At 38.6% G+C, this 12,600-nt stretch overlaps 1 protein-coding gene across 1 annotated transcript in view; it reads right to left on the minus strand.

Annotated features, from left to right (window-relative positions):
• VRK2 (VRK serine/threonine kinase 2) overlaps positions 1 to 12,600 on the minus strand; it is a 43,289-nt gene that overhangs the window by 13,964 nt on the left and 16,725 nt on the right. The window contains exon 7 of the mRNA XM_088520564.1: positions 7,141 to 7,273. Coding sequence (XP_088376690.1) covers positions 7,141 to 7,273 — 133 coding nt within the window. The remainder of the gene's footprint in view (positions 1 to 7,140; positions 7,274 to 12,600) is intronic.

A 12,600-nucleotide genomic window follows, 5' to 3' on the forward strand; every position in this document is an offset into this window, starting at 1 on the left:
GTGTGGCGAGGGCTGGAGCGCCGGCTGCAATACACTTGCTCTTCAGCCAGTCCCAGGTAAACTCACCACTGCTGTTTCCAAAAAAGAAGTTATTTCAGAAACAACTTACTCTCGTCCCGAGCAGCCCAAACAGTTATACTAATATAATATACTAAGTAAAATGGAAATAATACTATTAAAAATTAACATCATACCAATATATTTCCTGTAGAGAAAAACAGATTGCTTAATCTATAGACTGACACCTACATCAAAGAAAAAGTACTAATGGAATTATTTTTGCTTATTTCTGGTCAAACAAACCTAAAATAAAACACAGAATTGCTGCAATACGTCTTTGCACAGGGTCGACTTTCAGCCTGCAGTTTGTGAGACAATACAGACTACATTAACACAGAAAACTCTTGATCATGATTAAAATACAATAGACAAAATACAAACAAATTAAATACAATTAAAATTAAATCTATACTTTTCCAAAATGAATTTGAATTTTTCTAGAATGAAAGAACAGTTCAGATTCATTTGGTACGTTTTTCTTGAGTACAGACTACCAGTACAGCATAGTGCTGTTAATCCAGTTGTAAACAGATACCATATTTTATGGATCTTCATTAAATAAATTCCAGAAAGTCACTCGGCAAACTTATCGTTTAATTTCAGAAGTCATCTGCTAAAAGCACAATGCCAACATATCATAACCACTTCTTGTTACCATCCACACATTACTATAAAAGCAGAAGACAAGATTAGTTCTTAGACACTCCGTATCTTAACTGCTATTAGGCTATCGGATTATTAAAGGCCCTTCAATCTAAGCAAATGTTCCACCATCCCCCGGGTGTCGTTTATTTTCTGCACTACATTCAACAATGTCCTAATGCAGGACTTGGCTCTCATATTAAAATACAAACATAATCTCTACCACTTGCTGCTCTGCAGCAATTTCTCCAGTCATAAATCTCCCAGTAACTGTGGAACAATTCCATTCACACACGTGTTCACAACTCCTTTTTCCATTATGGCAATTCCAGATTATAACCATATAAGCCCGCGTTTCTGACCGCCGATCCTCTAAGCTTCACAAAAATGCTTTCCTGGCACCCGCTTGTATCGGATGGTCTATATACAAAGTGGCCGTTTGAGATTATCATCAAAATTACACTGGACCACTTTTTTTTCACCAAGGGAGTAATTGATGTGAGGCTGTAAATAACGATTTCGGAAGCTAACCCAAGATAACGACTTGGCTGCCGAAAGAGTCCCTGGAGAGCCAAGTTTACTTAAGTTTGGCCATGTCTAATTACCTTCTAATTCCCATTTAGCTCTTTTGTCCATTTCCTGACTACTCCAGCAGCAGTAAGTGCAAGCAGGACGCCCCTAATGCCTTCCCAAAGCCACTGTGGCCAGGGCTGCTACATGTAACTAAGTCGTTTATCACTAAAAATACAGGGAGCACATTTTACAAAGAGGGCAAAATCCCCTATCACTTTATCTAGCGGATCCCTGAAAGCGTCTGCTACATAAAGACGTTTACACGCGTTTCTCATAGATCCACATGAAAACGTCAGCATTTGATTATATGAACAGACCAACTTTCCCTTGCTCCTTTCTTGATTCAGGATTAGAGGTACTCATTTCCTCGACTTTATAAATAATTCTGATCCTTGCAAATTAATTACTTAACTAATATTCAGTGAATTAATATAACCTATGAGCAATTAAATAGATTTTCATCCCGTATTAAATCCTATTTTATCTGTATTATTATTTGAAAAAAAAAAATCTGCTACTAGTTTGCGAGTACCAGAGTGCTCATTAAACGTGAGCTGAGAACTCAGTCTGGCTGCACTGTAAATGTGGCAGCCACTCAATAACAGAATGGTTTCACTCCGCAACCTGGCACTCCTACAATGGTATATATTCAAAATCATAGTTAAAACAAATTCTCTTTTATTTCTCAGTAAACTAAAAATTGCTCTTTTTAAAAAAGTAGATTTGTGATTTCTACTTTTCTATTCATTACAAATTTTTTAACGTATTTTAATTTCTTATGAAATACTATTTACCATAACCACATTGGTCATATTTTATTTTACAGTATTTTTCTAGTTTAACTTTTTTAGTTGAAGATTTAAGGCCTGATTCTGTACTCACTCCTGCAAAGATAAATCAGGAACAACTCCACTGAAGTTAATGAATTAACAACCATGCCAATGAAATCTGAGTCGGGCCATAAGAAGTTTTATATACACCACAAGCATATATACTCACCATGCAGGCATAGGGTTGAACAATAACTCAGAATAATGTAACTGAAGCAATTCACACTGAGAAGAGAATATATTATGTCTCTCTGTACACTAGATTTGGCAGTTTGCTGAGTTCTAATATAAATTCAGATTGCTATTTCAAAATGGAACATAAATGATCTCACATCAGCCACTCTAAGCTCCCAATACCACAATGTGCTACAAAACTCATCTTCAAGCCACATAAAAAAGCCTCTTCCTCCGTGGCCTTTATTAAGCCAACTTTTTCAAGCCCTTTGTAAAAATCTAGGAGGCTAAGGAGAGACAGAGATGAAATGTATTGCTATTATTTTTAATTAGTACTACTGTACTACAATTTCACCATGTCTATTTCTCTAGACTGGAAAGTTTCCATAGAAAGAATCATTTTAGTTGCTTCTGTTGTCTTCATGTGCAGTGGAACCTCCAATTCTTAATGACATTATCAGCAAACAAATTCATATTAATTCACATACAAACTTAACTCGTATACCACAACCATTAATTCAAAAGCCCATAAAAAAGCACTGTTAACAGGAACACAGAGAAGTGTAATATGTCAAAAATGAATCATGACAGTGTTTTAATCTACAATGAACTAAAAGTGACAGAAGTTTTTAACTTGGGGTTGAGAAGATAAAACAACTAGGAGAACTTGCCAAAATCAGTGCCTCTATCAGGGTAGGAGGGAGCAAACAGTGAAGTACTTCTTTGCCCTGACACTTGTTGCCCTGACAAGACTCTGGGTCCATCTGGGAAATTCACTGCAGCAGGATAGGAAATAACTGAGTAGAGTGGACGCTGTCCCGCGTACACTCTTTGGGAAACACGCGCCAAAGTGCAGCCAATCTAGAATTCATCTGACCAACATGAAAAAACCAACAGGCTCCCTCCAACTACTAAATATACATGGACAAACTCTGAATATACCTCTAGATGCAGAGCTATTTAGAGCTGAAGTGCTCTGAGACACACACAGGTTCAGAAGGAATCTTATTAACACCAGCCTTAGGTGTTAATATCCTTGCACATCCTTCTTCACCAAATGACCCTTGCACATATTCTAGCCAACCCCTGCAAGAGAGTGAAACAGTAAAATGGACAAGTACCGAGCTGTGTTTTTCATGTGAAAGGCAACATTTCTGTGAGAACAGCAGGGAAAGGAGAACAAAACTCGCAGGGCTTTCCCTGTGACAAGACTGTGCAGACTCAGTGCACGAGCACCCCTCGACACACTTCATCCAGCACTAACACAACCCTCTTGCCTGAAAATGGGGCACAAGGGAAAAAACAAACCAAAATCAAAGCACAAACTTTTGCTCAACAAAATCAGCTTGAGAGGAAACGTGCTCACCAACACAAATATGTGCTGTAGGGAATTCAACGCAGATAGTTCATACTCTTATGTTCATCAATGATAGCAAATTAAAACTGGTCTTAGGCACTCAATGCACAGGACTAGAGTATTTAAAAAAACTCAATATGTTAAGCGCAGTGTATCTCCAGAGAAATTAGGTATTGACTGCATGCCTCAGTGAGTAGAAAATCTACAAAAATCCATAAAATGCATTGATTCAAATATTACTTTTTAACACTATGTAACTTTTTTTTTGATGTATATTGGATGCAGATATAATTCTCTTTAATTATCAGGCAACAAGCAAAAATGTAAGACTGTTTATACAGTATGGACTTCAAAACTGAACACGAGGTCACACTCACACAATCAAATGCTGTGTTAAAACCAACAATGCAGTTGTTTGTCATAGGGAATTTGCATCAAAGTAAAATGAGTTTTGATTTAAAAATGCTAGCTTGTTCAGAGCCCCTTGCTGGCCGCAGACAAGGCTGCAAAAAGCCAGCACCAAATACAAGAAAGCTGATGGTGTGGGCAGATCTGGTGGCAAGGCCTTGCCTCGGTCCGTGACTCGGTCAAATGCCAACACTGGATATAGCTAGAGGATGTAACCGAGATAGCACTGAACAAGATTAACTATTAACTCTACCTGTAGACTTTAACTCTACCATTGAGAGAGCTGCCACGTGCTGTTCACATGAGGGCACGTCCTGGGTCTTGGTGGACTGTGAAGCCTCTGCAACTGAGGAGCTCCACACGCAGCTTGAGGAATGAGGAGCAATGTAGCTGGGTTAATCTCTCAATTCAACTAGTGAAACACCAGTGTTGATTTAAATCTGCATCCAATTGACCTTATGGAAGGAGGCTTGTGGCTTCCAGCATTGCCAAGAAGCACTTTGTAAGGCAACAAATTCATAATTTTGTTTTAAATTTTAGCATGCATCTCAAAACACTGCATATTCAGGTAGCTACTTCATAAGCGGAAAGTAAAGCAAGTCACAGCATTCTCTGTTTCTAGCTCAGCACAACCAATGGTACTATTCAGGGATTGTCAGAGTAGAGAAATACTTATGTCACTATATACACTCAGGAAAAGCCCTCTGAAAAGGATCTCATCTTTGTAAAATAACTTTTAAAAATTAAACTATATTTAAAGACCATTAAAAAATTCCATCCTGGAAATCTGCTAACCCCAGTTTTCAGTGGTGCATGTCAATATAGTCTTTAAGTACTTTTCAGAAGAGCACACCATCTCACTTTGTAGATAACAGACTATGCTGAGTGCATCAACCATGAACTGAGAGTTCAAGAGACTGTTGAGCAAAGACCTCTGCCCTAAGGGCTGGAAAACTTGCAGGGCCCTAATGTCCTTAAACATCTCCACAACTCTACAACTCACAGCAAAAGACAAAGGAAAAGGGTCACTGTTTTGCCATCTAGGCCTGTAGCATCTCACACAGTGCGGATGTGCATTTTCCCTGGGGTGTCGAGACCGGCTGTTTTGGGAAAGTCTGGTAATTTGACCTTAATGGATCGAGTCTGCTGAGAAGCTGGAGCCAGAGCTGAGGCACTCCACATGAGCACTCCGGATTCTCTCAACATGCCAGATTTCACATCATGTTCTGCAGACTTTTCTGCTGGCAGCAGCAGAAAATCTGGAGATCTTTTCTCTGGAACTACTAACAAGCATGAGCTTGTTTGTTCTGAGGTTGGGCTAAACTCACTCAAAGTACCTTTCAGATTATTTTCTTTTCTAGAGTCTACCACTTTTCACCAATCCAGCCTGGCTTCAGCCGCTTGAGGGGTTTATCTAACCCATAGGCTGCTAAAGACAAGCAGCTTCACTCCCACCTGCACTCTACTAGTTTGTCTGCTACATGTCCACTAGGCAACTTAATTGCTTTGTCTATTTGACTGTTGAATCCCAATAAACCAACCTTTAGTTATTCTTCCAAAAGCATCCACATAACATACTGGTACTTAGCCACATGTCTCACACTGCCAAGCAGAACAGCCAGAGTCAGATCTCCAGAAAATGCCCTATATGCTTGGGTGATCTGGAAGAGGCTGGAACAGGTGCCCTCTGCACCACAAAATATTTTTTAGCAGGTAAAATTATGCAATTGTCTTAGTGGCAAACACTTGACAGTCTTATTTCATTTTTTCTAATGACCAGAGTTAAATGACTGCAGGTTTTAACAGCGCCGGCAAATTATCAAGACCCTCTACATTACATGGCCAATGGTCCTTTTAATAGAAAAAGCAATAATATACAGTTGTTTGTGCCAACTAAAACTCGTTAGAAAGTATTAGTTTAAGGCAACAGTTCAGCAGCTATTAACAAGCACAAATTTCTGTAGCTATCATTTGTGACACTGTGATCTTAGCAAAACTGGCAACATCAAACCATTCCTTTTGCTTTAGAAGATCTGGGGAGCGGAGGGAAGAATAAAAAAAGTTAACAAAAACACTGTTTTGTATTAAGAGTCAAAGTTTTTCAATAATCACCATTTTTTCACTAGCATAACATTAGAATTGACTTTTTGTCTTGCTGACATAGCAACTAAGAAAGTTGTGTTGCATTGACCATATTGATTGTGAACAATGCAGCCATCAGTGGGACTCTGCACCATATATTTTCAATATTGACCTCCCATTCCCTTTTCCATGGCTCTATGGGTCTGCTATTGGATTTGGACTGCAGTGTAATAAACAGCTAAGGTTTAATTAATGGTAAATGAATACAAGACATAGGTTATGACTTTAACTAATTAGGGAATTGTTGAATTAAGTCTGCCTTGGAATGCAAGGCAGTATAATCAATATCCAATAAAAGGACTATGTATGTAATTTACCTGCAAATGTGTTTCCAATACCATCAAAGCGAGTTTAAATAAGTAAGATATATGAAAGGCTACTCGAAAAAGATTTCAAAAGTTAACACTTTACGGCTTCAAGAGAGGTTTTCTCCTTGCAGAAGTAATGTCCTCTTGAAATATCCTCCGATAGCATGGATGGTGACACTCAGGTCCACATCTCCATAAAGGTCTCTTTGCAGGCTCTGAACACTTCTTCTTGACAATGCAACAGTAACAAATACGGCCTCTGTCTCTGTCAAGCACCGCAAACACAAGCCAGTACTGCCCCCATGAACCAATCGAGTTTGACAGCCAGCTTCTCCGAGGCACCTGGGTCTATCTCCCAGCACCATAACTGCCCAGCCCGTCAGGTTTAACCATGCTTCCCCCAGCAGCACCAAAGCGATGTGTCCAGGTACAAGAAGAGGTCAGCCCACAAGGGTCAGATCAACCCTGAGTAACCTGGTGCACATCAGCTCACTCACCCTGATTACTCATTCTGTAATCACTCCTCTGAAATAAAATAAAATAAAATAAAATAAAATAAAATAAAATAAAATAAAATAAAATAAAATAAAATAAAATAAAATAAAATAAAATAAAATAAAATAAAATAAAATAAAAAGAAACCTACCTACTCCCTTGTGGGCGTCTAAGCTGGTAAACTCTATTGTCCCATTATGGCCTTTCCTAGGATTTTCTTGATACTGTTTGTGGTTCCCATTGGGGCAATATCTGTAGGAAAGTCCATAATCTGCAAGATAAACCTGGAAGACATGAACAGACAAATGAATAATGCTTTTGTCCTTTGAAAGTATAACCTTTATAATTAAGCCTTAAGAAACTGATAGGTTAAGAACAGCCTTAGATCTAGATTTTATTAAACCAAATGGTGCCTCTGGATAAAACATGTACAACTGGGGGCTATAACAGCTGCCCTCCCCATTTAAATCTTCCACTACCATCATCTTATCTTATATGAGAGTCAGGTAGAATTTCAGTCTTCTTACTTTTTCCTAAGCACTCTCCTCTCCAGGTGGGCATCTAGATATCATAAATGGCAATATGCCTTTTATGTATCTTCATGTTGCTTATGGGACTCTTTCCTCTCCTTACTAAAAACACACAAACCTAACCCCCATCCTCAACATCCATCAACTGCAACTGTCCAATTTCATAGGAACAGCACCACATAAAAGCCACAGAGGAAGGTTGAGTGACAGCAGCTTTCCCTAGAGCCCGGGGCTCCAGGGCAAACAAGGAACACGACCACAGGGCAGCGGGACACTGCATCTACATCAATTCTGCCATGCACGAGATTCACGTTAAGGGCACAAGTGCCCTGTGTGGATTTCACACTAACCTGTCCTACCTGCTGAGTGGGGCAGGCTTATTACCTGCCCCTGGCTACCTACTGCAGGGCAGCTGGCAAGCAGCAACTTGTTGAAAGCAGCTGGAATTTAATCACAGTTTGTCCACCCCATAATATCCCACAGGTTATTCTCTCACTCACATTTTTACATTCTCACTTGGCCTTTGCCCCTTTACATTGACCAGTTCTCAGGTTAGGCAATTGCTTTTCAGAAATATTTTAAGTATGGTGCTTCTTACTTGGGAAACAAAACAAAACAAAAGTCTATGACTGCTATAGTATGGCCAACGGGACTGATCTCTGGGGAAAAAAAATTAGAGCATCAGAAGTCATATACAAATCATTTCTAGTAAATCACTTTATGTTATAAAAGAAACTAAATTTAGAATAAGAAAATGAGTTGGTTTTCTCTTTAGCTAAGAGATAGCTTAGCCTATAAAAATCTTTTATAAACTCTTCTGGCTCTCACTTTTAATTTAATTATACCACTTTTGGTAGAAGAAAAACAAACACACAAGCAAAAACCCTCCAGAAAACTTGGCGCATTATTTTGTGGCACATTTTGTTGAATTACTGACTCCTGTTTGTGCTCCAGGCAGCACTGAATCCTGGGATGGCTAGTCTCTTGGCTTTACTGTTTCTGCTGCAGGATCTGTGCTTATTTGGAGCGTGTAAGCTGGGATGCAGCACTCACTTCCTGCAGGGTGATGGCTTTTAAGATTAGTGATGATGCTTTTCACCTGGCAGACTACACAAACTGTGAGACAAGATTAAAGACCGTAGGCATGTTTAGAAAATCTGGGACACAGCATAAACATGGCTGGGTTGGGTGATTTGATTTTCTCCTGCCTTAATTCTCTGGTGTATTCCTGATGCTCTGGTTCCTGTGCTAATTGAGCCTCCAGTCAGTGTTAGGACCCATCTGGGCTATCCCAATACCAAGTTTTGTAAGTCTTCTACATCCCATGCAGGCTGGCAAGCAGGTTAGAGGGGTACTCTGCCCTGCTGAAGCAGTAGGTCTGGGATTTTGCTTGACTGTAGTTGTTTGCATGTGCAGTTGAGTGGAATGGACTTCAATCTTTAAAAATTCAAGCTCTCTCTTGTTCTAAAATGAGAATTTAACCCTTACATGAAAAAAAAGAAAGAAACCTCTCTGCCAGCTCTCTGGTGGCATCTAGACTGGAAATGTGAGCAGATACAATAAGCTGTTCTCATATGGCAGGCCAGTCTATATGATCTTATCTTATTGGGGTGTCTAGGGAATAACCTCAATTATACGTCAGCCAAATTTGAACCATGCAAATAAATCACTGTGTCTTAGCTGTAAGATGGTAATGTGTACTCCTAAATCATTTTAAGCATTAGATTTACTTAACATACCCTCAGAAGTAGTTCAGCAGAGCTGTTTTAAATTTATACTGGAAAAAAAAAGGAAAGTGAGAAGTAGCTTTAGGTTATTCTGTCATCACTAGAAAAGACAAGCTTCTTGCAAACCAAGAAGCAATGACAGCTGAGGCCACTCGAATGCACTAAACAAGAACATCCAGGACTGCAGCATTGGTTGTTCTAGAAGCTGGTCATTAGTGTTGGACCAAAAAAACAGTCCCCTTCTGCCTGTACAAAACCAGCAATGCACTTCCACATGCCTGTCACCCCCATTATTGGAAGCGCTGAGCTAATCTAAATTTCCTTTTCGTGATTTCATCTGTTCTAATTATACAATTTTCATCATAAAATGCAGTGTTCTTCATAGCTCACTGACACGTTTTGATAAAGCAACGCATTGCGCCCTTCCAAACTCATACAGGACATGGCAGGAAGAGTAGGTAATTTTATTTGCCTGTTTTTCAAAGAGGATGGGGGAAATAAAGGGGAAGAGAGTGAAGATTAAAGAACAGAAATACTGAAGTTACAGTATTAGCATATGCTTCCCTATCATAAAAGGGTAATCTGCATCTGCACACTTTGTATAATGAGAACAAAGCAGAAACAAGGGAAAACAAGAGAGACAGAATAAGATGCGCAAAACATTTCAAATAAAAAACGTGATACCAAGGATCAGATGCCACAACTATGACACTAGCCTAGAACAACTGGTTTTAGCCATACCACACCACCCTCCTGCCTCCATTCCCACCTTCTTTATTTTAACTTAGATGATTTTCTTTGGCTTTTGTTTTTAAAAAAGCGTGTTTTCAGAAGTGTATCTCAGTTCACACTAGACTCAGCAGTGCTTAGCATGGTCTGTTATTAATAGATTTTATTACAGATTATGAGCCAGATTTCCAAAGACTTAGCACTTAATTTCATGCTAACATGGATGTGTCTATCTTACTCAAACAAACAGCCATATAGGCACAAAAAACTGTCTACCTGCACAAGCAAGTTATTGTACTATTTAGCTTTCCTCTGGTCTTTTTTTTTTTTTTTTTTTTTCACGATTCCCTTATCACAGCACTTTATATCTGAAGTGCTAAATATCTGCTAAACATATAAAACACCTATAATCGATAATTTATAACTGCACTGATCCGGAAAGCCATGGGCCTGCTACTTTCGATTCTTATGGCATTTTATCTTGAAGTACACATTACAGGTGATTTGTCACTGAAAGAATAATGATATCCAGATTTTCTTTGGACATTTTTTTTTCCATTTGATTCCACTATCAAGCTTGCACAATGCTCTGTAAATAATTAACTCAACCTGTACTTATGAGAAGGAGATGGCTAATGGCCATAGAGTCATCAACATAATTTGAACACTATTCTACAGAAAAAGGAGAGACTAAAAGAAGTCTTAGGAGTGAGGTACATCTTGGTGTAAGAAGTTTGAAGGACAGCGATTAAGAGAGAAACTGTATTTTTCACAAAATCAAGGAGGCCAAGAAAGCAAACAAGGAAGGAAGAGTGGTTTAACCAAAGGAGAGAAGGGGAGGAATCACTTGTGCCTGCGCAGAGACACTAGACCATCTGACCACCTTTTTCAGACACCTTTTTTTTTTTTTTTTTTTTTTTGTATTCTGGCCTAGAAGACAGTTCCATTTGAAGTAGAAGGTATGAAGTACAGGGTAGTTGTTCTTTCTCACTTTTACACTCCGTCTCTCTCACACACCCGCACCCTGGAGCAAGACTCTAGGAAAGATGAAAGAGTCTTGCAGGGCAAAAATGTTAAAAAAAAAAAAAAAAAAAAAAGATAAATCTAAAGTTTGAGAAAGAAATGGAGAAAACTTCATTTGGAATATTGAGAGAGAAACATTCTCAGCAACAAACTCTTGGAGAAAGAAGCATCAAGAAAACACAAGCTTTAAGGATCAAAAAAATATATGTAACAAGAAAACAGAAGTTCTGGTAAAGCAATAAACATTGAGTTATAAAAAGTTAAAGAATTTATTGAATTTATCCAAATATTACCAAAATGTAACAGGTAAAGATTGAAGAAAAACATTTTGATTGGAACAGAATTTATTGTACATTTTAGGTACAATAAAGAAAAAAAAATGTCAAGTGGTGACTGAACTTAGAGGACTGAGCCTATGTAGGTGAAATCATCTTGAAGATTGGACTAATATTGCAGCAGAAAGTACACAGAAGAGAACTGTAGCATCAGGAGTACTGTACAAGCTTCAGCCTAAACAATCTACGAAAGAAATCCTGTAGATTTTCTCTCTTCTGGACTTTTAAGAAAGAAGCATCAATAGCATGTCCACATTTTCTAATGTTCTGAGGACTAAAAGGACATCAAGGCTCACTGCAATGCTCAAGTAGCGCTTCATCCAATCCTTAATTTTAAGGCTACTTGTCTTCAAATCCCAGCCTGGAAACAGCCCCCTTCATAAAGTAAGGAGGATTATGTCGCTCCAAAACAGTGCAATGTGTTTGCCAAGCTAGCAGTGCAGCCCAAGCCTAAGGCCACTTCCAGGATGCCCCTTTGGACGCTTTGTTTTCTTTTTCATTTCTACCAAAGTTTCTATTCTGTGCTGTTCTTGGAAGCAAGGGAACAAACCCAATACTCTGGAATCAACTGCACTGCAAATTATTTGGGATCATACCCAAGGATCCAAGGAAATCAAACCAGCCTAAGCAGTTATAGTCGGATTTAGAAATATGAGTGATGAAAGAAAATTAAGGGCACCTGCTTGGGAAGTTGTATCTCTGATCAGGGGTGCAGCCAGCATTCAGGTGCTAACTCAACTGTTTCTGCATAATATCTCTATGTACTATATTCTTCCTAAAACACATGAATGGGAACAGAAAGGATTTTCATTCTTCCTCAACCCATCTCCTCCTGAGCAAATCCATTGCATCGGATCAAAAACTACTATTATTTGTCTTTTCACAAAATGAAGGTTGTTTAAATGTTTTCTTTTTATGTTAAGACTATCTATGATTTATATCTGCAAGTTTTATTTTGTAGCTATTGTTTCTAAGAAGCACTGAAAACCCAAATCAGAACTCACGGATACAAACCTATTTTTAAAAATTTACAGATTAAAAAACCCCAGTATAATACAGACCTTTTGGTAGAATCCCAAGAGCCCACAGCACTGAAGCATGTTACTGATATACTCCAGGAAAAACATGTTAAAAGATAACTGCTTCAAAGAGGCATTCCTCCAAACTGCATTTCATGTATTAAAAACGTTGATTTTAAGCTTTTGTCTGATGACAGGCTGTCTCTTTTAATGCTAAGCATCCCATATTAAAGGAGGTGATCGGATTC

The sequence above is a fragment of the Tinamus guttatus genome, unplaced genomic scaffold, assembly GCF_059628265.1.
Source record: "Tinamus guttatus ecotype Peru unplaced genomic scaffold, ASM5962826v1 Tinamus_guttatus_pri_ptg000090l, whole genome shotgun sequence".
NCBI lineage: Eukaryota > Metazoa > Chordata > Aves > Tinamiformes > Tinamidae > Tinamus > Tinamus guttatus.